The following is a 25,990-nucleotide window of genomic DNA, read 5'->3' as shown; positions in this document are numbered from 1 at the left end:
TGATCCCAAAGTAAAATACAGACAGATGCCATGAAATGTTACAGATTTTTGAAATTACATTAGCATGTTAAAGATTTTTTTTTTTTTATTGAGGTTTTATTGATCGGGTTTTGATCTATTTTAATGATTTGAAAAATTTTGGACCTTAATCCAAAAGCAAATACATGGTAAGGAAAAATAATTATGTTTTTGTTAATTGATCCTTTTGTCACCAAAAGCTTTTATTAGTGCAGGCTGATACTGTAAGGGCAATCTTTATAGGAAAGACAAAAGGACTCCGTTGGCTTAAAATATGCTTTGGCCGAGTAGCCTAAATCCTTGTGAAAGCAGACATTGCTCACAAAGATCTCAAAATCTGTCCTAAATTGGAGGCAAAGCTCAGCTGTGTTTTAGTTAAATATTCACAGTATTGTTGTTTGGTAAATCTGTAATCCCCCCGCAGTGTAATTGCATGTGTGTTTGAGAGGGGGGAGCAGGTGTGTGTGTATATGGAAGACTCCTTTCATTAGGATGCATGGGAGGGGCAGCATTAGATAATGTGTAGCAAGTCACCCCAGGCTACTGAGCCTGTCCTGCTGGACACAGAACAATATACTTACTGGAGAAAACAGTTGCTTCAGGACACTGGCTGCTCTGCCAGGTAGTTTCACGGTGTTCGAATTATAAATGGCTAAAAGGGGCCTGCAGCGAGTAACTAGCCCCCCCATCTACACATGGCTGACAATACATCAATCACTAAGCCTGGCTTTTTCAAATCAGGTCTTCAGTGTTCATCTCCCTCTGTTGACCTCTGAGCCAAAACATTCTGATCAATCTTCACCAACTCTTTATGCCTTCTTTTTGACTATGCACATTGAAGCTGACATTTACTACCCCCACTTCCGAAAGAAAAAAAAAAATTGCGAGCAGGCAACATTTTTGCTACCGTGGGAGATTTACTAAAACTGATGCAGCTCTGCATAGTAACCAAGCAGCTTCTAGGTTTACTGTCAAAGCTTAAAGGATAAGTCCACCCTAAAAAACTAAAATCCCCGCATCTATAGATCTCCACTTTCTAACACTAACCTATCTAGCCCTGTAAAGAAACTAGTAGACTTACCTTTTTTGAAGCCAATCTGGTCTCCAGCGGCTGAAGCAGAGGACACGGCCAAAAACGGCTATGAAATAATTGGGATGCGACGTCACCTGTGGACTTACTATGCGGCTTCCGTTGCCAGCTGTGTCTTCTGCATCCGCCTCCACAGCGAAAGTGGGGCTTACAGCTCAGCGTGGGATGGGGTCAGATTGGCTTTTAAAAAGGTAAGTTTACTGATTTCTTCATTACAGGGCTAGATAGGTTAGTGTTAGATTGTGGAGATCTATAGATGCAGGGATTTTAGTTTTAGGGTAGACTTATCCTTAAATAGGGTGGTTGGTTCCTGATAAACTGGCTTAAATCTCTTCTCTGGGTGAACATGCCATGCCACCACCCCTGCCTGGTATCCTTCAATGCCACCACCCCTGCCTGGTATCCTTCAACAAAAAAAAATAAATAAAAACTAAAAAAAAATTATCAAAATCACTGCAGAGCACAGATGGAGGAATCTGTGTGGCCAGCTTTAGGTCATCATCATTACGGAACAGCCCATCAAGATGGCCACAGATGCCAAACCTGGAAGAAGACTGGGCAAAGATGGCTTGAGAGCAGCGAAGATGTGGCGTTTCAACAAACAGGCCATTGAAAAGATAAGTATTGTCCCTGCTCCTTTAAAAGGATGCTCTTAAAAAAGTAACCCTGCACTGACCGGATCCCTAAAAAAAAAAAAAAAAAAAAAAAAAAAAAAAAAAAACACACACACACAGCCAATCAGAATTCCATCTTCAGTAAATAGAACTCTGATTGGTTGCAATAAGGTATAAACAAGCAATGTTTTAATGCCCTTTGTACATCATTGCTTTTTTGCATGGCTTTGCTGAAAAAGCCAAACTCTATGGATACTGTAAAGTGAATTTGCCACGGGCTAACTAAATAGGGTTTGATTTAGCAGCACGGTTGTTGCCATAGCAAACAGACTCTCTTCCACTTTCAAACCTGAATTTGGGAAATAGGCAATGAATTTGACTGGTAGCTGTGGCTAAAAATATCAATGCCCATTATGAAGGTTCTCAGACCATTCTACTGTGAGCAACTAGTAACTTTTTGAAAATCACGTACCTAGCTACAATGGAAAGTGCTCACATTCATGTTGGAAGTGCGAAAAAGAAAAGTTAGAGTCACTAAAGGCAACATTTTTCTTCATTTTGGATATAGTATGGGAAGGGTTAGAATCTGTCAGTTTTTTTGTCACCTTTGTCTCATTGGGGAGATTTCCCCTCACTTCCTATCGCATAACAAAACAGGAAGTGAAAGGGAATCCTGGGATGTATGGCACCAGAACTAGCGTCCCCATTGGAAGGTTTCCTTTCCATTACAGTTCTTGTGTGAACCCACAATTAAGATTTTTTTTCCCTTTTGATATTGGTAATTAGGAGAAATAGATCGGACTAATCTCTGTAACGAGGGCACAGAGAGCAAAAATGAATCCCTCTCCAAGACTAAAAAGCGAGGTTGGTTTTGCATTTAGTGACACTTTATGGATTTGTGTTTGGTACAGTCCTTTTTCATGTTTGAGCCCTGAACATGCACTCTTCATACTTGCCAATCAGATTTAATTTGTAATATAATGTGGTCACAAGCAGTGAACATACTACACCTATCCTTTTGTGGATCCATACAGCCTTCCATGCAATGTAAAGATAAACTCAAATAAAGTTCCAATAAGAAAAACAAAAATTGATATAATTTAGATCTTTATATTAAAAGTAACTTTTTAACAATATATAAAATAAAATTGACACAAAATTGTGAAACTTTTGGTAAATTGCAAAAGAGCATATTCTGTTTTAAATATATCTATAATGTATAAAAGCATTTATCAAATCAACAAATTGTAGGGATTTTTCAGAGTCCAAAAAGTATCATATATTAAAAAAAAAAAAAAATGATAAATTATATGGCTGCTAAGAGAGACTGTGTAAAACATTTATAAAAGACGTCTTCTCCTTTATAAAACATTTAGAATGACCTACAAATATGCTTCTGAGCAAACAGGACATAAATAGTTCTATTAGAAAATATTTACAGGCTTTATATAATAACAATTTTAGGCACTTTAGGGCCACTTGTAAGACCAGATTGCAGATTGGCTTTACAAATGCAAAAAGTCTAAAGAAGTAGGTAAACGCAGTTCCTCTCCGTGCAGGGATTCAAGCATCACAGTGCTACCCTGTCTGGCTTTTAGATTTCTTGGAACCGGCCCGGGAAGTCCATCCCTGCTAGCTATAGTCCTTCACATCCACAACATGGGGATATAGAAAATATTCCTGACATGGCTTGACAGAACCAGTCAGGGGTTCACAGTGCTTTATATCCGTCAGACTGGTAGCTTGACTCCAGCACCATTTTCTTTTTTTCCTCCCAGGCAGAACAGAAAAGCAGCACAGTGTTTCACCAGAGTCTATAGAACTAGACATTGGTGGTGTCCCTTAATAAATTAAGTAGCTGATACAGGGGGAGACGCTGTTTTGTGAAGTCCATACTCCCCCATTTACAGTCTATTTTTTTCAGGTCCCCATGTGACTATGAACATTATGATAATTGAAGACACAGGATGGTTCCTCTACAGGATCATTTGTAAAGACAGAGTCATCAGAGGAGGAACATGTGCTTGCGGTGTCTTCACAGGAGGGCGAATACTGTTCAAATGGCATAGATAGGTCCAGGTACTGAAAAGTTAAAAAAAAAAAAAAAAACGGGTCATTAATGGATGATCTAGACAGATCCTAGTTATAGATAAAAAAAACACACACACACACACACACACACACACACACACTAGGAACAATGATAATAAATAAAAACAATTACCTCCTCTGATACAGCAGTAAGGATCCTGTCTAGGTGTTCCACCAATTGTTTGAATGTCGGTCTCTGGGACGGTACAGCGTGCCAGCATTCCCTCATCAGCATGTACCTATAATAAATTGCATGGTTTTAGCAGGATGCAATTAGATCTACTGCCATCATTCATTCCCCCTATACTCCTCACCCACATCAGATGGTATTATACGGGTCCTGCTGTATATATCAGCCAGAAAAAAGACAGGCTAACAAAAAGCATAGGATTTATAAACTACAAATCAGATTAGTTAATATTCTAACTGATTTTTTTTTTTTTTAGTAATTTACTACAAAATGAGGGAAAAAATAAATAAATAAATAAATAAACCTTTGAATTCTGTAGAGGATATATTTCTATTTTTAAGTCCATGTTCTGTTTTTTCCATTTTCACTCAATTTTTTGGTAAGCTCAGACACTCCCTGATAAACAGCTTTGCCCAGCTGAACTAGAAATGTCCAGTTTTAACATAGAATGGCTAAGAAGGGGGATGGGTGTAAAAGGGAGTAGTGTCATTTTTCATTAACAGCCCATTCACACTGCCGCGACAGGATTTTGTGGGGCACCGCGACCTCGGCGCGACTTGCACGGACTTCCTATAATTGAAGTCAATGCAAGTCGCCTCCAGGTCACCCCAAAGTAGTACAGGACCCTTTTTCTAAGTCGGAGCGACTTGTGTCGCTCCTATTATAACGGGTCATGTACTATTCAATGGCGAGCGACCCACCGCAACTTGTCAGGCGACCAAGTCGCCTGACAAGTCGCACTAGTGTGAATGAACCCTTAAGGTCATAAAAGGACTCTCAAAAAAAGTTAGCCCTGGACATACAAAATTAAATCATGGTTCTAATCTGACTGCATCAACTGTGACATCTTACATTTGCTAATTTTAACAGCATTAATAAACAGGTAATATTAGTAGCCATTTTCCAATCCTGGAATGTTTACTGGGCAAATACTCACAGCTCATGAGTACAATTTGATGGCTTGTCCATTCGATGTCCTTCTCGAAGCAATTTAAATAATTCTTCCACTGGAATGCCGGGATAGGGAGATCCGCCAAGGGTAAATATCTCCCAGGTCAACACCCCAAAGGACCAACTGTGGAAAGAAAATATAGATTATTATACTTGTAACACCACTGCAAAATACGTAAATCCTAATAGTGACACACTTTCAAAAGCAGACCTTACCAAAATGCTACCATAAAGCAATAATATTAATAACAATAATAATAATCTTAGTGTCGGTTCACACTTTTGACTTGTCAGACGACTTGGTCGCCTGACAAGTAGCGGACCGTGCTGTGCAATTGGAACCGCTCTAATAGGAGCGACTCCAGTCGCTCCGACTTAGAAAAAGGTTCCTGCACTACTTCGGGGCGACATCGGAGCGACTTGCATTGACTTTTATTATGTGAAGTCGTTGCAAGCCGCGCCAAAGTCGCAGTGCACGGGTGACAGCATTAGTCGCCCGAAGTCGTGTCGCCCTAGTGTGAACCGACACTCACTGGGACACCAAGGGGTTCATTTACTAAAGTACATAGTAGCCAATCAGCTTCCAACTTCAGCTTGTTCAATTAAGCTGGAAGTTGATTGGTTTCTATGTACAGCTGCACTAGATTTTGCACTCTCAAGTTTTAGTAAATCAAACCTAGAGATATAGAACAGAAAGGCTACCTGCTTCTACAGTTTGGTTCCAGTCCATGCAACATATCAAAGCGTACAGCACAGATCACATGACCTTTAGGTCATCCGCACAAAGGAACTTTTGAGCATTTTCTCCAATATAGGTTGTTTTGGGATTTATGTTTTTTTTTTTTTAAAGGGGGGGGGGGGGGGGAGGTAGTATGTGAATCAGAAGAAAGGCTCATACTAAGGTTAAGTTGGCTCTCCAGGCAAATAGAAATGGGTCACCTTCTTCGTTGTGTAGTAGGGCAGAGTATTTTACAATGGCTATACAAGATTACAAATCGTTTGGCCAATTTAACCAGTAAACAAAATACCAAACTGTTCATTTTAAACTGTATCTATATCTTATGGCACAGTGTATAGAGGGTAAAACAGACAGACAATCTACTTTACAAGAAAGCCTGAGAAAATGTACAAGAGCAGAGAGAAAAAAAAAAAAAAAAAAATTGGAGGTAGGGAGCAAGAGAAGGAATTGTTTAACAAATTATTATTTTAGGCTCCGTTCACATGTAGGCGTTTTTGGGGAGTTTTTCTGCTCTAGGATCAGCTCTCAAAAACGCCCAACAAGACAAATCCTATTCATTTCAATGGCCCCTGTTCACATCTGAGCGTTTTGACGCTGTGAGCAAAACGCCCAACGCTCAAAAAAGTACATGAGCTTCTTTTTGGGCAGATTACAGGCATTTTCCATTGATCTCTATTCAATCTAAAAAAACGCCTGCACAAAAAATTGCGGTAAAAATCACTGTAAAAAACGTGCGAAAACGCTACGCTCAGGTGTGAATGTAGCCTTAGAATTTTAAACGTTTAAAAAATAAATAAAAAAAACACCTGTCTGTATCATGTACAGTAAATTATATTCTTATATTAACAGAAAGCATCCACATCACCGATTTATAATTTTAAATGTGGCTGGAGTGTAGCTGAAAATATCAGTTACCCAAAGAGGCATTCCAACAGCCAATAATATCTCCAGTGTTCAAACATCCCATATTAAGAGATCAAGGAGTAAAGAACAGCCTTGTTGTCATAATCCTGGATCAACTTTTAATCCCTGTATTTGTAGTAAATAGTTTCATGAACCTAAGTGTTCTGTGATGTCACAAAGTTCAAATTATGCTGTAGTGTCAATTATGGGCATGCTTTGAATACAGACAGTGTTTTAATCTATGTTTACTTAAAATGTTCTGGCAGGAAAAAAAAAAAAAAAAATTAGCTGTCAAAACTGTAACCCGATTCATTAAAAATATGGACCCATACAGTCTTTTGTAGCAAAGGTACCTGCCCCAAAAACCTCTTCTGCTTATTTTAGCAGGAAGGCCAGGTACAGGAAAAAATTCCCATTAAAGTATAGGATTGCTTTGACTAAGTTATGTTTAGTGGCATCCGCTTTTAAAAAAGTCCTTCCCTTAGTAAAAATATTTTATACGTACATGTCACTTTGGTGTGTATACACCCTGTCGAACAACGCTTCTGGTGCCATCCACTTCACAGGCAGCCGACCCTGTTGTGGGGAAAAAAAAAAAAAAAAGAAGGATTGGTTTACAATGCAGAATTGACAACCTCCTACAAAGTAACTTTTGACTAAGAAATTTTTTTTTTTTCCCAAAGCAGTTTTAATAACTCACATTGCTGGTTTTCTTGTAGTAGTCAATGTCATGCACCCCTCGAGCAAGGCCAAAGTCAGCAATCTTCACAACGTTATCTTCGGCTACAAGGACATTTCTGGCTGCCAAGTCCCTGTGTATGCACTGTAGAACAAAGTCAAGAGTTGTAATATATATCAGTACAATCATTTTATTGCACTTATTGGGTATTTTCCACAATAGCCTATTTCAGGAAGCCTAATGTGAATATTGATATCTTAAACCGCAGAGAAAAAAAAAAAAAAAAAAAAAAAAAAGAAGAAGAAGGAATATCCATCTACTATTATATATATATATATATATATATATATATATATATATATATATATATATATATATATATATATATATATATATATATATATATATATATATATATATATATATATATATATATATATATATATATATATACATACATATACACACACATATACATACATACATACATACATACATACATACATACACACACATATATATACACATACATACATACACACACACACACCTTCAAAGATGGCTGCCCACAGTTCCTAATATGTATTCTGTGTTACTAGGGTGTGTGTGTTGACAGTTCCCAACCAAATACCCTATAAGTGGTACTATCGCTATGTGGAAATCCTATGCATACAAGCCCATGAGCAAAACCTGTCATGAGAGAAACAGAGTCAGCCAATGCGGTCTCTGTAAATACTGAAGACAGATTAGTTTAGGTTACCAAGCTGGAACAAGGAGCAGCAAGTAAAGTCAGAGTTTTTGATGTGTAAAATCAATCTATGTCAGAGAATCAGCATGACAGCCAGGAAAAAGGCACATTCAGAAGAAAGTTTGCAATCCCTGTGCTTGTGTGGGTTTCCCCTGGATACTCCGGTTTCCTCCCACACTCCAAAGACATGTTGGTAAGCTAATCGCCTCCTGTCTAAGCTGTCCTTAGTATGTGTACAGTGTGTATGAATGTGAGTTAGGGACCTTAGATTGCAAGCTTGAGGGCAGGGACTGATGTGAATGTATAAGGCTTGGTTTACATATATGGGAATCGGATGAGTTTTGAACTGCATGCAAATCGCATAACATGTGAACTAGTCCGGCTTTCAATGGAGCCAGTTCACATATATGTGGGCTGGTTGCGTTGCAAATTAATAAAAGGGGATTTTTGACTTACTGTAAAATCAATTTCTCTGATGTTCATTGACAGACAAAGCTCCTGATCTTCTTGACCATTGGGTTATACTGCCCCCTACAGGAGTAGGACACTAGGCAGAAAAAGAACTTTACCACACATATGGGCAGTCCGAGGAGGGATACTTCTCCTCTCTGCTATAGGTACTCAGTTTTGTTACAAGCAGTGCCAGAAGTAATACAACTCCATAGAGGGGTGTGTACTGTGTCCGTCAAAGATCAGAGAAATGGATTTTACGGTAAGTCAAAAATCCCACTTTCTCTTTTGTTCATTGACAGACATCTTCTGATCTTCTTGACCATTGGGACGTCCCAAAGCAGTGTCAAACATGAGGGGTGGGAACCACAAGAAATAAGGTGAAACCGTAGCCAACCAGGTAACAGGAGCCTACCTGAAAAACATTACACCCCCAACATAGGAACAAGCCCCCTAAACAGCAGCCTGCAAAACCTTGCAGCCAAAAGAGGCATCCACAGATGCCAACACATACATTTTATAAAATTTAGTGAAAGTAGATTGTAAACTAAGGAGCAGGGCCCTCTAATTCCTCCTGTATTGAACTGTATTGGTCTTCCCTCACATTGTAAAGCACTGCGCAAACTGTTGGTGCTATATAATAATAATAAAAAAAGTGTGCACCGACGACCAAGTAGCCACATTGCACACCTGCGTTACTGACTCCTGGGACGAAAGCCCCAAGAAGCACTGAGCGCCCGTGTAGAGTGCGCCTTCACAGGGAAAGGAGGAGCCTGACCCTTAATCGAATAGGCCTGAGCCACCGGCTATCTGACCCATCTATAAAGGTCACAAAAGAAGCGGATGGTGCTTTTTAAGGCCCATCCGTAAGTAAAAATAGTCTGACTTCCTAAAAGACTCCGTAGCTACCAGGTACACCCACATAGCCCAAACCACATTCAGGGAATGCAATGCAATTTCCTTAGGACGTTTTGGCCTGGGGCACAGAAAAGGTAACACACTATCCTCATTCAGATGGAAATCAAAGGCCACCTTTGGAAGGAACGACGGACAGGGGGCGAAGAACCACCTTATCTTTGTGGACCACCAAATAGGGGGAACAACAAGACAAACGCCGCCAATTCGACACCCTGCACACAGAGGAGATAGCCACCAAAAAGGCCACCTTCTGGGACAGCGTAAGCAGGGGAATTCCTTGAAAATGTTCAAAGGAAGACTTCTGTAGAGCTGAAAGCACCAAGTTTAGATCCCAAGGCGGTAGTGGGGACCGCTTTGGTGGAGTGAAATGTCAAACCCCCTGAATAAAAGTACGCACCAGAGATTGGGTGGCCAAGGGTCTTTGAAAGAAGACCACCAAGGCAAACACCTGACCCTTAATAATACTCAAAGCCAATTTCTGCTCAACTCCCCATTGAAGGATAGTCAAGACCCGAGTCACTGAAAAAGAGCTAGGGTGAACAGGAAGCAACTCACACCACGAAATGTACGCTTTCCACGTACAATGGTATATCTTCGTAGCAGTAGACTTCCTAGTCTTCAGTAGTGTGGGAATCACTGACCCAGACAAAACTCTATCCTTCAGTACCTGGCTTTCAACAGCCAAGCGTCAAAGCCAGCAACTGTAAAGCAGGATGGAAGATTGGCCCTTGGGACAGCAGATCCTCCCTGAGAGGTAGCCTCCAAGGAGCATCGGCGACCAGCCGGACCAGGTTGGCATACCAAGATCGGCAAGGCCAATCCGGAGCCACTAGAATGACCGGAATTCCTTTTGCCTCGATACTGCGCAAGAGTCTCGGCAGAAGGTTGAGAGGAAGGAAAGCGGAAATCAGACGATACTGACCCCAGGTGTCTGCTAGTGGGTCCGATGAGTGTGCCACACACCTGTGCACCTTTTTATTGACCCGAGACGCCAAAAAGATCCACCTTGGGGGTGCCCCACCGGAGACACAGCTGATGAAGCACCTCCAGATGAAGGGACCACTCCCCTTGGTCCAACGCCTGCCGACAGATAATCCGCCTGACAATTTTTCACCCCTGGAATGTGTATGGCGGAGAGGTCCGGAACAAAAACGTTCTGCCCACCGGAGAATGCTGGCTACCTCCAGAGCTGCCAAAACACTTCTTATTCCACCCTGGTGATTGACATAAGCCACGAGTTCCAGGACATTGATCGGGAGTCTAGACTCTTCCAGTGTCCAAACTCTGAGCGGTTTGCCGATCAAGGACCCCTCCCCAACTTCTGTAGTTTGTCCAGAGGAAGGAACACTGGCTAGAGCAGAGTCAGACCCAGATAGTCCAGTTTTCGTGGAAGGAACCAGAGCAGACTTCTGAAAGATCAGAAGCCAGCTGAACTCCCTCAGAGTCCGTATAGTGATGTCCACATTGTCCATCAAAGCAGTAGGAGACTCTGCTTGATCTTGTAGCTGGACCGTATCAATTTGTGGATCCACTTCTTGTCTTCCACCAATGAGGTCCACGGAATGATACAAAGACACAATCAGTGCGTCCACCAGCGCCTTTTCTTGCGCAGCTACAGGAGTGGAAGAATCATCTTCACTATCTGCAAACTCAGGACGGGCCCTGTCTGTGGCCACCAGATCAGACTCGGAATCTGAGGAGACAGATGAAGCAGGGGAAGGCGGGGGGCACTTTTTGCTAGCCCGTCGCCCAAAAACCACCCCCACCTGGGATACAAAGGACTCCAGGACTCCCATCAGTGCGTGAATGGATGGTTGGGACCTGAAAGGCTCTGAGAGGGGGTCAGGTGGGGAAACATGCTCCAAGGGCTCCATGAGTAATACGTGTACCCCACACAAGTGCAAAAAAAAAAAAAACTGCTAAGGGACACCCCAACTGCGCTGTTAACACCACCGGGTTTCCAGCCACAGAGCGACCCCCAATCATGCAGCAGAGAGAGGGAGAAGACCCCATCAGACTCACAGCCCCACCAGGCAGGAGCCAGCAGCACTAGGATCAAAGCACTCCATGTGTGTCGTCCAGGAAGAAAAGAAGCTCAGGAGTCAGCACCAGGTGGATAAGGAGGGGCTCCCACAGCTAAAATGGACACCCAGAAGGCTCCACAGGAATGGTCGCTAATCAATTTAAAATGCTGGACTAATGCAAAATGACCACCAGCCTATACAGAAAATAGGCTACAACAAAATGGCGGCTCCATGACACTCCTATGGACCCAGACACAAAGCAATAAGGGGGGCTGTGGCAGGAGCCTCCCACCAGGTAAAGCCCCCCCTCCCCACAGCCGATCGCAGCATACCCCCCACCCCCATCGCCAGTATAGCGCCCTGCCCCAAGAGGTAGCCAGACCACCATACAACCCCAGTACAGGTGGACAGTACAGAATTGGGGGAATAGATGACCCACAGGATCAGACTCAAGGGGGGTATAACAGGAAGGAGGGGAATGCAGGGGTCCAACCATCCAGGGAGGGTCCCCGCGTCCACCCCCCACTCCCCCTGGTGGGGCTATGTCGCGGCCAAACTGAGGTCTGCGGGCGCTCGCTGGCCAGACTGGGGTGAACACTGGATCTAGATTATCCAGCCCGTCACCTAGTCCAGCAGTTGATTGTAGATCTCACAGGACAAAACCAGGTTAAAAAAAAAAAAAAAAAAAAAAAAAAAATTGCCAGGACCAGAGATCCCAGCAAGGAACTAAGTCCTTACTCGTAACTAGGCATAAAAAAACTGGAGTACCTATAGCAGAGAGGGGGAGTATACCTTCAGGGACTGCCCATAAGTATAGTCAAGTTCTTTTGCTGCCTAGTGTCCTACTCCTGTAGGGGGCAGTATAACCCAAAGGTCAAGAAGATCAGGAGCTGCGTCCGTCAATGAACAAAAGAGAAAAGGGACCTGTGCGTTTTTCAGTCCAGTTCAGGTGCGATTTTAAATGTCAAATTTGCACCTGAATCGCTGAATGGAAACCGCACTGGACTTTCCACAGGAACCAGCTCCACAAATATGTGAACCCAGCCTTTTATATACGTAAAGCGCTGCGTAAATTGATGGCTGTACAAAGTACCTGTAATAAGTAAATAAAAAATAAAATGACAGCAATCATATTTCGCTCATGATCGGTTTCCTTAAAATTAAGTGTTATCAGCTTAAGTTGGCGGTGTTTAGATCTAAAATTATTCAGACATAAGAGGGCAGTTGATAAGAGGGGGGAGAGGGATTATAAACATTCCCAAGGATGCATGGATGTAACAGTTCACAGATCTAAGCATTTAGCTTGCTTCTTACCTTTTTGGATTCTAGGTATTCCATACCACGAGCCACCTGGTAGGCACAGGACACAAGATCCTTGAAAGACAGCAGTTCTTCAGGCACCTTGGTAATGTCAAAACCATCTTCTGGGGTTGGAGGGCGACGAGCACGAAGGAATTCTCGCAAGTTTCCTTTTGAAGCGTATTCCACAACAACGAAGAGGGGACCTGTATAAAAACAGTTATTTTAAGGTTTTCTTTATAATACCTACATGGCCTAAGCCCCCAATCACTACAGGCCCCAGATATCCAAAATCCAGGTGGCAGTTTTATTCACAGCTTACCCTCTTGAGTGCAGACGCCCAGAAGGTTAATTATGTTCTTGTGTTTTCCAATCACTTTCATCAGTTCCATTTCAGAGATGAGATCAGACAAGTCTTTGTCGCTGCCATTATCTAAAGAAAGTAGGGAATGCATACTTATTTAGAGTGTCAATTTTGCTTCATTTGTCTTCTAGTTACTTTTTTAGGACAGCCAGTTAATTAGAAGTACGGTTTCGTGATCTCACCTTTAAGCATTTTTACGGCAACTGTTACAGGCTTTTCAGGGCGGTCCTTTTCAATGCCATAAGCATCAGCTCTCACAACTTGACCAAAGCAGCCTTCTCCCAGAGGTTTCCCTAAAACAAGCCTGATGGAGTAAAAGCCAGTATTTAAAAAAATCAGATCATGTATAAAAGTACACACATATCACAAAGGGTCTACACATGACAGTTCTAACCTGTCCCTGGGGAACTCCCACTTGGCATCCAAAGGTAACTCAACTTCCATGACACCAGGAAGCATGGGAGCACAACTAGAAGAAAGCCGGGTGATGCGAATCAATGGGGCACTGGACTTTCCAGAGGAACTAGACTCTAAGGAAAACTAAAGGAAAAAAATAGCTCTGGTTAGTAATGTACTTTGCAATAATCTACACAATGTTACGAAATCATGTGGATTTTTAAAAGCACAACATGATTGTGTCCCACTTGTTGATTCTTCAAAAAGAAATTACAGTTTTATATCTTTATGTTTGAAGCCTGAAATGTGGCAAAAGGTTGAAAAGTTCAAGGGGGCCGAATACTTTCGCAATGCACTATATATATAGTATATATATATGTGTGTGTGTGTGTGTGTGTGTGTGTGTGTGTGTGTGTGTGTGTGTGTGTGTGTGTGTGTGTGTGTGTGTGTGTGTGTGTGTGTGTGTGTGTATATATATATATCTTATATCTTATGTCTTATACGCCGAGTATAATATCTCCAAGGTAACCTAAGTATAAGTATTACCGGTAGATCATGTAATAGGGGGGGGGTCGTCTTATACGCCGTAAAATATGGTATAAATATATATAAAAAATTTTTAAATACATTAAAGCCATTAGACTTCATGCCCCCTAAAGTCTCTTTTTTTGTGATATTTTCACCAAGAGACAAATACAATATCATGTCTCAATAACAAAGTTGTGTTACTTTGTTCTAAAACTGATTTTTTTTTGGATGATTTACTGCTATGACTATACCACAGAACACAATTGAAAATTCACAAAAACAGCCAAAGAGAAAAAAAAAAAAAAAAAACACTATATAGAGCCCAAAAAAATAAATTAAATAAAATATTATAATATATACACAAAGATTTGCCAGCTACCTAATTTACACGCCTTTAGCACAGCATACTTCTTAAGTGGTGTATATTCATTTTTAACATTTTAAATGGAGGTTTCAATACAATCTAAATAACCCATTAGCCATATGCTATTCCTGAACAGCCCAGCTAATACAATTTAATCAGTTGTTATAAACCATTACTTACCTGTCGTATAAGAGGAAACTTTGCAAGTTTGTGAACAGGTGGTGGTTGGAGGGTCTGCTTGCTGTGGGTCGTTTGCATACGGCATAGAATTACAATGACAACTGCCATGGCCACGGCTAGAAATCCTGAAGTGTAGATAATTATATCCACATATCTGGACTCTGCTGGCTCGGCCTCCTCTATAAAGTCTTCATCTGGTGAGGAAAGGAAGTAGAGACAGAGGGTCAGTGTTACATCTGTGACCTTGACCTTCTTTATGGACCTTGCATCCCCTCTGACCCCATCCAATCGGTTATCCCAAATCCACAGTAAAAACTTCCTTTACAGATGTGACTTCTACTTTTTACAATGGCATGTGGATCAACGCTAATGTTCAATTCAAAATATTCACTACTGAAGTCATTCATTCCCTGCATATGCCATAAATATCTATCATCATCCCTAATACACATTTTATGTTGCCAGTATCATTTGTATCTTGCTGTATAAAGCAAACAAACGATTCACACCTTAGAGAGATCCAGTCCATATGGGGCATATGCATGATCTGAATATTCAGTCTTAAAGCAGTAGAATTTAGTTATTAATAAAACAAAGACATCTGCTCCCTCATTTAACTTAACTCATTTTGTATGAATCAGCCGCTTTACCCCAAGAGTCAGAAACCATGACAAAATCCCTACAATTTACGGTCTTCCCGATTATGAAAGTTGGAAGCAGCGTTAATTGATTTAGCTTTAGTCATAAGCCTTTTGACATTTTAGTTGTATTTTAGTCGTCTGAATTGTTTTAGCTGACTAAAATCTCCAGTACATTTTAGTTGACCAAAATCGAATAGGTTTAGTTCAATTTTAATGCATTATTTAAGCATTTCTCTAGAATTTCCAAACTCATTACATACTCCTGGAGTAAAATCGAATAGGCTTGTTATTATTTATGATATTAAGATTTGAACATGCATTACAGACAGACTGAGTTAGTGTCGGTTCACACTATGGCGATCCGACTTAGGGGGCGACCTGTGAAGTCGCGTGCACCGTGACTTCGGTGCAACTTGCACGGACTTATAAAATGAATGTCTATGCAAGTCGCCCCGAAGTAGTACAGGACCCTTTTTCTAAGCCGGAGCGACTTGTGTCGCTCCTATTAGAACGGGTCCTGTACTACACAATGGACCGCGATGGTGTGTGACTTGTCAGGCTGACCAAGTCGCCTGACAAGTCGTACTAGTGTGAACCGGCACTTAGCAGTTGCAATATATAACCAGTGTTATATTTGACGTCAAATTTCAATTTTGTTTTAGTCATAGTCTTGACTAAAATGCCATTTAAGTTGACTAAAATGAGTGTTCAATTTGGTCGATGAAATTAACCACTTCTGGATCGGAAGGTTTTACCCCCTTAATGGCCAGGCCATTTTTTGTGATGTGGCACTGCGTTACTTTAACTGACAATTGCGCGGTTGTGCGACGCTATACCCAAATAAAAATGTATGTCCTTTTTTTCTCCACAAATAGGAGCTTTCTTTTGGTGTTATTTGATCACCTGTGCGATTTTTTATTTGTTGTGCTACAAACAAAAAAAAGAGCGACAATTCTGAAAAAATAATATTTTTTTTTTACTATCGGCTATAAAACATTCCCAAAAAAAAAATCAAATTTTTTCCTCATTTTAGGCCAATATGTATTCTGCTACATATTTTTGGTAAAAAAAATCCCAATAAGTGTATATTGATTGGTTTGCGCAAAAATTATTGCCTCTACAAACTAGGGAAAGAGGTCATTTTTTTTTTTTTTACTAGTAATGGCGATGATCAGTGATGTTTAGCGGTACTGTGACATTGTGGCGGACAGATCAGACACCTGACATTTTACACTTTTGGGGGGGGACAAGTGACATTACTACAGTAATCAGTGCTAAAAATATGCATTGTTACTTTACTAATGACACTGGCAGGGAAGGGGTTAACACCAGGGGCGATCAAAGGGTTAAATGTGTCCCTAGGGTGTGTTTTCTAACTGTGTGGGGGATGGACTTGCTGGATGAACGCAGAGACCTGTGTTCCCAAATCCAGTGTTTCCTGTGTACATCACTGACAGAACTGCGGTCTGCCATGTTTACATCGGCAGACCACCATTCTGTCCCCACGGGGAGTGATCGCGGGGGCCGGCGGACAATCGCGTCCGCCAGACCCACTGATCAGCTCCCCCTGTGGCCAATCAGTGCATGCACGTGCCCCCACTAGCCGTCTCACAAAGCGACGTACAGGTACGTAGTTTTGGGGGACAGAGCCGACCTGCCGCAGTATAAGTGCGGCGGCTGGTCTGCAAGTGGTTGGAAGTGAGAGATAGAAAGATAAAAGTATGAGAGTTAGTATATTATACAAAATTTATATATTGCCTCTTCCCTCTGATATTCAACCCCCTTCCCCCTATCCCCAACACACACATAATCTAAATGTTTGCAATTGGTTCTTAGATATTTCACTTACTAGGTAACACAGTGAGCCAGGCTGATTGGTAAGAGAGACCAATGGAATTTCCAGCAAGGCACGTATATTCCCCAGCATCCTCCATTGTGATGTTTCGCAGATGGAGCACCTCTACTTCTGAGGTGTTAATATCTGCAGTCTGTAAGAGGAAAAAAAGAAAAAAAAAAATTACATTGCAAGAAGTACTACAACAATATAAACTAGGATGCAGTGCTTACTGATGACACAATGTTAACAGAAGCTCCGAAAATTACCTTAAGCACTTGTACATAGGGTGCATCATCCGGTCCAAACCGGCTCCCATTCAGTTCAATGTGTTTAAGCCACTGAATGTGCGGCTGTGCGTCACTATACACCTTGCACAAGAACTCCACGTCGCTGCCCACGCGTGCGGTGGTATTCGCAGGAAGACCAGCTTGCAGGATTGGCCGGTGAGAAGATCGTTCTTTAGAAGCAAATAAGAAAATATAAATACCTAAAGACTTCATCTGATTTTACCTATCTTACTTTCCAACCTTTTTTTTTTTTTTTTAAGCTGTTACACATTTTAAAATGACATTAAGTGTTGTGAAATTGATATGAAAATTGTTCACTTTCTAAAAAGAGCTTGTAATGTAACATGATTCTTGTTCTGAAATGCCCTACAAAGTCTAATGTTAGCATTAGGAGCTGCGCACTGCAGGGGGGAATAAAATGACAAACAGCCATAAAAGATGTACTGTGGAGACAACATCTCAATTACCCCGGAAGATAGTTTGCAGACAGTTGTGGTAGCTAAACAGAGAAAGGGCAAGACTGGCTACAGGGCGCATAATGACCCTCATTAGGTTTAGGACAGAAATGCTGTCTTATGGACTTTGAAGTTCCAGAGGGTCTGAGGAGAGAAGCAGGAACACCCCTGTATGATTGCTATATTTATATGTATTATTAGGAATCCGGGTTCTCACATGTCATAGTCTAAGTCTATGGCAAAACTTGGCACCCCAGATGTTTTGGAACTACATTTCCCATGATGCTCAACTACACTTCAGAGCGCATGAGCCAAGACATCTGGGGTGCCAAGTTTTGCCACTACATTTCCCGTGATGCTCAACTACACTTCTCAGCGCATGAGCATCATGAGAAATGTAGTTCCAAGACATTTGGGGTGCCAAGTTTTGCCACTACATTTCCCATGATGCTCAACTACACTTCAGAGCGCATGAGCATCAAGGGAAATGTAGTTCCAAGACATCTGGGGTGCCAAGTTTTGCCACTACATTTCCAAAGATTCTCAACTACACTTCAGAGCACACGAGCATCATGGGAAATGTAGTTCCAAAACATCTGGGGTGCCAAGGTGCGCCATCACTGGTCTATGTGATAATTGTTCTCATCAAGAGACTGCTTTATTGCAGAAAAACAGTAGTATTGCCCCTGTTACTACGATTACCAAAATATATAGCGACTACTAAATCTACTTTATTTTCCTCCTTTTGCAAACCTCCGAATTCTGAAAATGATATTTAGTTGGCTCACATACTAATCCAATGGTTTAATACTTCCAGAGCCACTGGCACAGAACAAGTTGAATGAATAAGAGGTTTTGACTTGGCTGCCTGTATGCATGTCTCAGGTCAGTAATAAGGAAAATAAAGCCTTAGGATCAAGGACTAGCATTTTCTGACAATGATCAGCAATGATAGCCTCTGTATTTCTCTAGGCACAGATTTCTTTAAAGTCAGTTTTAACCTTTTCGCTGCTAGAGCCTGTTTTTCCCATTTTTTTTGCACAAGTTTAAAAAAAAAATAAAAAAAATAAATAATAATAATAAAAATATATAAGAAATATATTTTCTGAAAACAGACACCCTAGAGAATAAAATAGTGGTAGTTTGAATTAAGGATAACAATATCACCACAAATTTTAATAAAAAAAAAAAAAAAAACCCCACCACACTAAAGTGAATTTTAGGGCAAACAAATGCAATAAATGACCCAAAGGTTGCACCAACCAAAAAAGATACCCAACAAGGTGACAAACCTATTTTCTAAATGCAACACTTCAAAAGCCTTCTATTAGGTCACCAGTTTAGTGTTACGGAAAGGATTACTCTCACTCCGGCGTGCACAGTGATATGGAACGTGTATTGCAATCAATGTTTTCATGCTTTATTTGTTTAACCACTGTCGAACCGCCACCACAGTTTATTTTTTACGTCGGTACTTTTGACATTAAATACCAGTGTTATGGCAGCAGATAGTTGCCACAACCCAGGTATTTTCCCAGCCTACCGGAGCCGTCAGTAGCGGGGAAAACGACCTGGTCCTCTTAGGTGCTGTGCAGGAAGTCGAGTGAGGACAAGATGGCCCCCACTCAACTCTTATGGCCTTGGAGGATCGGAGCGACGTCACACGTCGCTTCCTCCCAACAGTATTTAAGGGCCCATTTTTTTTCTTGCTGGAATAAAATTGTTTTGGTAGATGTGAGATCTGAGGTCTTTTTGACCCCAGATCTCACATAAAGAGGACGTGTCCCACTTTTTTCTATTACAAGGGATGTTAACATTTCTTGTAATAGGAATAAAAAAGTGATTAAAAAAAAAAAAAAAAAAAAAAAAAAAAAAAGGTAAAATAGAAAAAAAAAATAAATAAATAAATAAATAAAGTACCCATTCCCTCTGAGCTTGCGCGCAGAAGCGCCCACATATGTAAATGGTGTTCAAACCACACATGTGAGGTATCGCCACGAACGTTAGACTGGGAACAATAATTCTAGCCCTAGACCTCCTCTGTAACTTTAAACTGGTAACCTGTAGAAATTTTTAAAGCATCGTTTATGGAGATTTTTAAAGTACCCAATGTTTGTCGCCATGCCACGAGCGTGTGCAATTTTGAAGAATGACATGTTGGGCATCTAGCTACACTGCGTAACATTATCTTTCACATTATAGAAAAAAATTCTTATTTCTTATTTTTTTTAATTCAAAAAAGTGTATTTTTTCCCCAAATAAAAATGTGTTTGTAAGACCACTGCGCGAATACAGTGTAATAAAAAATATTGCAACAATCTCCATTTTATTCTCTAGGGTCTCTGCTAAAAAACAGGGGATATATATATATATATATATATATATATATATCTCAAAAAAAAAAATAAAATACTGATTTTAACTTGTAAACAACAAATGTCAGAAATAGGCCTTGTCCTTAGGTGGTTAATCCCCCCCCAAAAATCATATAGGGGAGAAAGAGTGCCCCGTGTAATGATTTTTTGGGGATACGGTTCTCAAGATCCTGCATGTCTCCTCTGGGCTCCACTGGATGTGTTGCAATGCAAATCACATTGCAATACATTCCTTCTCAGCTATGCTAGCCAGGGGAAGGCGACAGGGTGACCTGGAAGTGACAATACATATGTTGCTTTCCAGGTAACGAAAAAGAAAGGGAGGAGAGCGGATGTGTGTCCACTCTCCTACCCCCTCCATCTGCCCTGTCGGTACGGGGCTCGCAAATGGGTAATTGGAGCCCAGAATACATGGCAGAGGCACCCGTGGGGGGGGGGGGGGGGGGGAAACGTGTGAAACCCCCAGCTGTCAGGTCCTTATGTAAATACATATATGCTCACCAAGCACATCCAGTATATAGGTGTAGCTAATGCTGCCCATCTTGTTCTCCACTACACAGGTGTAGTTGCCACGGTCAGAGGGAACCACGCTCTCCATGACAAGACTCCAGTGCTGATGTCGTAGCTATAAAGGGAAGTGAAAAATAATAATTTAATAACACATTGAAGACCTACTTTAAAAACAGACCACTAATAATGGTGTTTATTTTCCAAAATAACCTGTTTAACCACTTCTGGACTTCCCGCAGCAGCGATACGTTGGTACTTTGACAGCAAATGCCTGGGTTATGGCAACAGATAGCTGCCATAACCCCTGTATTTTTTCTACTGGGTGGGCGGTCCTCTCTTTCTCATAAAAGTGGTCCCAGTGGCGGATTCACTTTTATGGGCAGCTGGAGATGTCCCCTCCCGGTTGTTTTCCCCGCTTACCGGAGCCGTCGGTAGTGGGGAAAACAATCTGGTCTGATGGAGTCCTAGGCAGGAAGTTGACTGAGGGCAAGCTGGCCCCCATTCCACTCTATGGCCATGGAGGACCGGAGCGACGTCATACGTCGCTTCCTCCCAACGGCCCTAAAGCGCCCCTTTTTTTTCCCCTATCAAAAAAAAAAAAAAGAATGCTTTTTAGTGTAGATGTGAGATCTGGGGTCTTTTTGACCTCAGATCTCACAATAACGAAAACCTGTCCTGCTTATTTTTATCACAAGGGAAGTTTACATTCCTTGTAATAGGAAAAAAAAGTGATCAAAAACATTTTATTTTTTTTTTTAAAAAGGCAAACTGTAAATTTTTTTAAAGCGCCCCGTCCCTCCCAACTCACGCACAGAAGCGAGCGCATACGTACGCAAGTTGCGCCCCACATATATTCAAACCACACATCAGGTATCACCACGACCGTTAGAGCGAGAGCAATAATTCTAGCTCTAGACCTCCTCTGTAACTCTAAACCGGTAACCTGTAGAAATGTTTAAAGCATCGCCTATGGAGATTTTTTAAGTACTAATATTTGTCGCCATTCCACAAGCGTGCACAGTTTTGAAGCATTACATGTTGTGTATCTAGTTACTCAGCGTAACATTATCTTTCACATTATAGAAAAAAATTTGGCTAACTTTACGGTTTTATTTTTTTAATTAAAAAAAACATTGCTTTCCGGGTAACGAAAAAGAAAGGGATGAGAGCGGATTTGTGTCCGCTCTCCTCCCTCCCCTCCACCTGCCGTGTCGGTACCGGGCTCGCAAATGGGCATTTGGAGCCCAGAATACATGGCAGAGGCACCCGCGGGGGGAAAGTGTGCGAAACCCCCAGCTGTCAGGTCCTTATGATGTACGGACCTGGCAGCGAAAGGGTTATTAAAGATCACCTAGATTGCAGAATGCAGTGAAATGTATTGTTCCCAAAAAAATTGTGTTTAAAAGACCGCTGCACAAATACCGCGTGACAAAAATTATTGAAACGACTGCCATTTTATTCTCCAGAGTCTTTGCTCAAAAAAAAAAAAAAAATATAGTATAGTATAGTATAGTATATATATATATATATATATATATATATATATATATATATAGTTTGGGGGTTCGAAGTTATTTTCTAGCAAAAAATACTGATTTTAACTTGAAAACAACAAGTGTCAGAAATAGGCCTGGTCCTTAAGTGGTTAACGAAGTGTCATCACGTACTAATGACTTACCTGAATACCTCCTATCCGATGCTCTCCACGAAATTCTCTGCCATTTTTTAGCCATCGTATGGTTGGAAGTGGGCTGCCACTAGCGGCACAACGAAACTTCACCGTGTTTCCAGCAGGCAGGGCATATAGCTTCTTTTCCATTCGCTGAGGATGGGTCCAGTATGGAGCTAAAAGACAAAAAGTACAGTTCTTATAGACCCAGTTTTGGAATTATGAATTACTGCAGGCCAATGAGAAGTAAACAAACAAATCTTTTTACTGCGGGATTTCAGAATTAAACAAAAAAAAGCTCACAATACAAAGTTTAATCACAATCTCCAGAATATTTGACAATTCTAGCAACAAGGTCTGTTAAAACATGTCATCTAAAAGATTTTAAGTGGAAGAGAAGAACATCAGTCGCTGTGAAAGAATATCTGGCTAAAGACCATCTTTTGATGGACACTAAAATATGATTACGTTGGAAAGGCAGGCTGTGGCAGCTTATCTACTAACCCCAGGGCATAGGTCAGCAGCATGTATTCATCTATCTGGCCATCACAGACAGTCTGGTCTTTGGTATGTGGAGAACGCTAGGACCAGACTGCTCTGTACTGGGATTACAGTTTATGGCCTTGCTCGGTGAGGAAACACAGTTATTATAACCTCTAATTAGTCATCTGAACAAGAGAGCACTCACCTTGGTAGATATACACGGGATCCTCACTTAGATCACCTTGGAAATCTTCCCTACGGCCATCCTCATCGTCTTCATCTCCAGATGCCATTGAATCTAAAGACAAGCAAGAGACGTGAGAAGGCTTTTAAATCCCCAAAAGGCAATGTACTTTTGATTCAAATATTAGCATTGCCCAAGCACAATTACATGGGACATTACAGGTTATGACCACAATGCTAGCACAAATTAGAGCTGCTCCAACATTGATTAGGTCTAGTTGGCTTGCCGGTGGCAAGCACCACAAAGAGAAAGATCAAGGGTCATTGCTGATACGGTATTGATTAATATTTTAATAAGTGTTTTTTTGGTATACACAAAGCAGATTTAGAGCCCATTCACATTAGCGCGACTTGTCAGGCGACTTGTCAGCCAGACAATTCGCGCTCGGTCGCGGTCCATTGATTAGCACAGGACCCGTTCTAATAGGAGCAACACAAGTCGCTCCGACTTAGAAAAACGATCCTGTACTACTTTGGGGCGACCTCGGAGCGACTTGCATAGACTTCCATTATGTGAAGTCTCTGCAAGTCGCGGTGCACGCGACTTCACAGGTCGCCCCCCAAATTCGTGTCGCGCTAGTCTGAATGGGCTCTTAGAATAAGGGAGAACATATTTAAAAAAATGTACAGCAGACTCCCTGCAAGAATTTGGTCATATTATACAGGATGCTACACAATGTTATATTTGTATTGAACACACATGGTTTACATTAGCTTTTACATTTAAAATGACAAGTAAGCATGTTGGTCCATGGAGAACATTAAAAACGGTTACTGTGTAGAGTAACAATTTAAGTTATGTTCAGGGTCCCATAAAAGTAGGTAAATACAAGGCTATGGCCTCTCATATAGAAACTCACCAATTACAGATATGGTGAACCTTCGAAGGATTTGACCAGTACCACGAACCACACAAAGATATAGGCCAGAATCTTCATAGGTTACATCTCGGAGCTCTAAGATGTAGCCCTGTATGTGAATTTTTTCTCCTGCCAGCAAGCGCTCTTGTTCTCTGTACCAGTTAATGTTGCTGCTGTAGTTGGTGTCACAAGCGAGTCGCAAAGAGTTTCCAGGGTCAAGCAGGAGATGTTCTTCAGTCCAAGGATGTGGCTCTGCAGGAGGGGAGCAGAGTACACACAGGGGGGGTCAATACTTTAATTTAGCAATACACAGTCCTTATCAGCATGCAAAGAAAAGACACTGACAAATGTTTAGCTGACCTATCTTGAACTTTAGGCGAACAGTCTCGGAGTCATGTTATTAATTTAAGACTTTCTACTCAATTAGTTACACTCTGAATTGTAATTACATTCGAAGGCCTAGTTTTTCCATACAAAAACACAATACTGTTTAAAGTATTAAGATAAGGATTCAAAATGCCAACATAGTGGCTTTAAGCCTGTGGTCAGTGAAAAATGGTTGTCTCCCAATAACCACGAGAAGCATTTTTTGTTATATTTACTTATGAAGTTAAAGTGGTTTGGGACACTAATCCTATTTATCTTGAATCATTTAAATTTTTACCATCAGACTAATATGCCAGAACAATGGAGAAGATGGTCAATGGTTCTATGAGTTGCGAAGAGTACCCTTCGCTTTGGTAAAGGGAGTTGAAAACTTTTATAACCTAAAACCTACGACCACATTAGACCACTAAACTTAGACAAATGAGATACTGCCACAGGAAAAGGTTAGAAAAACATATACACTATACATCAAATGAAAGGTGTTAATGGAACACCTCAACCTCCCAGATACAGACACAATTTCTCTTAAGACATCGTGTTTGTTTAACCATTAGATGAACTCTAAAGCTTTTTGGGGGGTGAGAAAGACACACTCCAGAAGGGTGAGAATTTTCTCACCTCCACAAAATCGAAAACTTTGTGAACTTGTAGTATGACCTGGCTGTCAACTTTTGACCTTATAGGAGACCCTCCATGGCATGAATTCTCAAACTTTTGACCTTATAGGAGACCCTCCATGGCATGCATTCTTCAGCAGTTCACCCATTGCCACTTTTACCAGGAAACCAGGGCACATGCAAAATGGAATCCAAAGACTCCTTTTTTTATATTTCTTCTGACCCCAAAAGGACTTTACTTTTTAATAGTGGTGTGCAGTCAATTGACCGTTCCATTTTCTCAGCCTACTGCTACTCATCTCAACAACCTAGGGCTTGAATGACAGCAATTTTCCAGCCAGTAGTGCAACAAATCCTCATTTTAGAAATGTATAAACACATTTCATGCAGAAAAAAAAAAAAAAATACATCTACCTCATGGGATCATAGCCACAAACACAGACATACACCCAAATGACCAGACTAGTTGAAAGCCAAAATAACCTACTGGTAGGTTTTTTGCGTTGTAGGAAAGAAAAAAAGAAATACAGGAAAGTGCAATAAGTAAAGTGTTGCCCAAGCTTTTCATTGGCCCTAGTGTGTATCTATACCTTCCACAATTCACCATGGGCACATTCAGACATTGGCGTCCTGGTGCATTCAATTGATGTAGCCCATTCAAATGAATGAGTGTGCAACGTCCCAAAAAAATTAACGTACACCATTTTTGGCAACACAGTGCACTATAATCCAAGATAGCACGTTACTGTGCATTGTGGCATGTTGAAGTTGTGTTGTCAAAATTAATAGCACTGCAACACGCTAATGCACATTGTTTTAACATTTGTTACCAGAAAGCACTGCATCTGAAAGTGTGTTTCAGTCCTAAAAACGTATAACATCAGCTGTATTAAAGAGTGCCCATTCCTATAAATTACCTTTATGACTGGCCTGGTCTTCTGACATGGTTGGTTTGCATGATGTCAACATGACAAGAGCCAGAAAGCAGAGTAGGAGCCTTGCAAAGTTAGGCATGGTGTCTTGGCTTCTTACAGGTCTAGGTAAGGCAAGAATGGGCCCACTGAAGTATTGATTAACTGT

The 25,990-nt window shown here is 41.1% G+C and overlaps 1 protein-coding gene across 1 annotated transcript; it reads right to left on the bottom strand.

The window, feature by feature from the left end:
* Positions 1–2,812: 2,812 nt before the first annotated feature.
* On the bottom strand, positions 2,813–25,990 carry FGFR4 (fibroblast growth factor receptor 4). Its single transcript, XM_082254609.1, has 17 exons — positions 25,828–25,990; positions 23,907–24,158; positions 23,009–23,101; positions 22,330–22,496; positions 20,643–20,766; positions 17,291–17,481; positions 17,037–17,175; positions 14,547–14,740; positions 13,473–13,618; positions 13,261–13,382; positions 13,037–13,147; positions 12,730–12,920; positions 7,297–7,419; positions 7,102–7,172; positions 4,941–5,078; positions 3,947–4,052; positions 2,813–3,804 (listed from the first exon to the last, which is right to left on the bottom strand). The coding sequence occupies exons 1-17, from the start codon at positions 25,922–25,924 to the stop codon at positions 3,643–3,645; spliced, it is 2,427 nt and encodes an 808-aa protein (XP_082110735.1). The 5' UTR covers positions 25,925–25,990; the 3' UTR covers positions 2,813–3,642.

This window comes from Pelophylax lessonae (genome assembly GCF_965119305.1).
Source record: "Pelophylax lessonae genome assembly, chromosome: 4".
NCBI classification, from domain to species: Eukaryota; Metazoa; Chordata; class Amphibia; order Anura; family Ranidae; genus Pelophylax; species Pelophylax lessonae.
Note: the sequence above shows the minus strand (reverse complement) of the source record. Positions and strands in the feature narration are given on the sequence as shown.